This window comes from Poecilia latipinna, unplaced genomic scaffold (assembly GCF_001443285.1).
Source record: "Poecilia latipinna isolate Pla-1442-1.1 unplaced genomic scaffold, P_latipinna-1.0 Scaffold3610, whole genome shotgun sequence".
Taxonomy (NCBI): domain Eukaryota; kingdom Metazoa; phylum Chordata; class Actinopteri; order Cyprinodontiformes; family Poeciliidae; genus Poecilia; species Poecilia latipinna.
Genome location: NW_015116226.1, coordinates 39268 through 42226, shown reverse-complemented (window position 1 = coordinate 42226; position 2959 = coordinate 39268). Strand labels below are relative to the sequence as shown.

Sequence of the window (2959 nt, the reverse complement as noted above, 5' to 3'; positions counted from 1 at the left end):
ATCATGTGCTGAGTTAAATTCCGCTTTTCACTAAAACCTTTTCCACAGGTCACACATGAAAATGGCTTTTCAGCAGAGTGAATAATCATGTGCTGAGTTAAATTCCGTTTTTCACTAAAACATTTTCCACAGTTCACACATGAAAATGGCTTTTCACCAGAGTGAATAATCATGTGCTGAATTAAATTCCATTTTCCACTAAAACGTTTTCCACAGTTCACACATGAAAATGGCTTTTCACCAGTGTGAATCCTCATGTGCAGAGTNCCAGTATGAATCGTCATGTGCCGAGTTAAACTCAGTTTTTGACTAAATCCTTTTCCGCAGTTCCCACATGAAAATGGCTTTTCACCAGTGTGAATCCTCATGTGCAGAGTTAAATGCTGTTTTCGACTAAAACCTTTTCCACAGTTCACACATGAAAATGGCTTTTCACCAGTGTGAATCCTCATGTGCAGAGTTAAATGCTGTTTTCGACTAAATCTTTTTCCACAGGTCACACAGGAAAATGGCTTTTCACCCGTGTGAATTCTAATATGACGATTGAGAGTAGATATGGCAGTGAAACGTTTTTCACAGGTCTCGCATGAGAAAGGTTTTCTTCTTTCCTGATTTTGGTTCTCAGACTCAGCAGCTTCCTGGAAGATGACTTGGTTCCTGTTTGGTTCTGATTCAGTGTGGGATGTTTGTTCATCAACAGGAACCACCATGCAGGTATCAGTCTGCTGTTTTAGCTCAATCTGTTCTTCACCCTGACTGCAGTAAACTTCTTTCTCTTCCACTTTTATCTGCTCATGTTCTAGATCCTCCTGCTCTTCTTTTATCTGCTGATCTTCTGGTTCTTCCTGTTCTTGTTTCACCTGCAGAGGTTCTGACTCCTCCTGGTCCAGAGTGGATCTCCTCTCCTGCTTACATAGCTTCTCCTTGTAAATGTTATGTTGTTGGCAATCTAGAGAAGAAAATAGAAAAAAAGAGGAATTGTTAACTTTATTGATTGAAGTAAATGAGAGAAGACTTTCAGACAGTAACCCATTTAATCCCAAATTTGTAATTTGAATAATTTTAATTAAGTGAAAGTAGCAATTATTCCTATTATTTAGGAATTATTATGTTTTATTTTGGTTATGGTATTGAAACGTTGGTTTCATATTTGGGATTTATTTTTGCCAGTGGGAAAATATGTAAACTAATTTACACTAATCTAACCTATTTACAAAAAAAAAAATAAAAATAATGGCAAGCATAACCTATAACAACGAGGCATGATTATAAGTGTCTTCAGAACCATTTTAGATGGATGATCAGTGCAGACTGCAGGATTTTTCTAGATACATGAAGATTAAATGCCACATCATGCAGATGGCTTTGTCTTAATGTGCCAACCTCACCTGGTCATTTTATCAATGAGGCAAAGTCAGGTGAAAACTTGTTGTCATGCCCAGATGTACATCCTGGAGGAACTTCTGCCTGTTCCACCAGACCAAGCACGACACTTGAGCCCCGTCCTAAGCCAGTTCCAGGTCTGGCATCATCTTTTAGTAATTCAGTGCACTGAGCATAGACCACACTTTGTGGAAAGGGTCGCCTGTTGGCGGAGTGGGAACTCTTTTCCAACTGAGGGAGAGACAGTGATGTAGAAGACATCCTTTTGAGGTACTTTCAGGTCTAGACGGGCTAAATCATCTCATACTGTTAAGCTGGATTAACACCCACACAAGGAAGGAGGGAAGAAAGGAAGGAAGGAAAAAACTTCCAGTTCAGGGCAGGCACGGCTAACTCCACCACGGGGCTGGTTGCCATGGTTACATTTACTCTTCTGTGTTGGAGCTATTTATTCTTTATTTTATTTATCCATTTTAATTTTGTTAGTTTATTCTTAAATTTATATTTTTTGTATTATTTACAGAGTGTATTTATAGCTTAATAATTGTTGATTTTATTTATTTCTGTTGTTCATTTTCTACGTAAGACAGGAAGAAATGTGGGTTGGTCCACTTTCTACAGGGTTCGGTGCCTATGGTTTTTACCAGAGCAAGAGAGGTAGCAGAAAGAACAAAGGAAAGTTTGAACTCTGTAAGCAATATTTACTGCACCTTCGTTCGTCACACTCAGAAACTCATCTACCAGCTATGTACCGCCACGATGCGCTCCGCCACCCGTTTGTTCAGACTGGGATGACATGAAATTTATTGTGCGGTTCGTCCGTAAACCTGCACTTACACTGTAACCATCCACTACTTAGCCACCCGCCGGGTTCAGTCTATCCACTCACCTGTATAAATACTCCTCAGCGATCTTCCCACCGTTCGCTCTGAACCAGCAGCTCCTGGAGGAAAAAGGCTGCCGCACTCCAGGCATCGCGCCAGTCATTATAAGGATGTTTATTGGTCCCCCAAAACGATGGAAACCCAGACATTATCATCAATCAATAAAATCCCCATTGGCCGAACTTGAAAACTGGACATTATGCCGCTAACACTTAGCTTTCGTCAACAACTGAGAGGCGGAAGTCAGAGCTCCGCGTAATGCAAGTAATGTTCTGGTCGGAACACGTGGCTAAATAATAAAATATAAATTAATGAAGCTTCGAGGCAGGTAAATTTTCCTCGAGGAATTTTAACAATCAAGGTACTCGAATCACTCGAGGAATCGTTTCAGCCCTAATTTTATTTCATTAAAAAATATATAGATTTATTTAATTGGCGAATAAATAAAACAAGAAGGTAAGAACGCAGAGCATGCTCATTGCTCTTTGATTGTTTTCGTGTCTCCTGTCATGGTGGCAGACATTGCAATGGGAAGGAGGTTGGTGCTCCTTCTGCTTGGTTACTTCTTGCGCCTTGGTCAGCATAGTTGATAACCTCCGCGGATTGTAGCACAAAGATGAAAGCAAAGCAGAATGAAGAAGAGTTTGAATTGATACTAGTTAAAGTTATTTCAGCTCTAAGTATTTAATATC

The 2959-nt window shown here is 39.9% G+C and overlaps 1 protein-coding gene across 1 annotated transcript in view; it reads right to left on the bottom strand.

Moving 5' to 3' along the window:
• Positions 1-241: 241 nt before the first annotated feature.
• The window catches only part of LOC106941331 (oocyte zinc finger protein XlCOF19-like), a gene marked incomplete at its 3' end in the record, with an annotated part of 7862 nt that continues 5144 nt past the window's right edge, over positions 242-2959 (bottom strand). Inside the window, exon 2 of the mRNA XM_015024309.1 lies at positions 242-949. Coding sequence (XP_014879795.1) covers positions 242-949 — 708 coding nt within the window. The remainder of the gene's footprint in view (positions 950-2959) is intronic.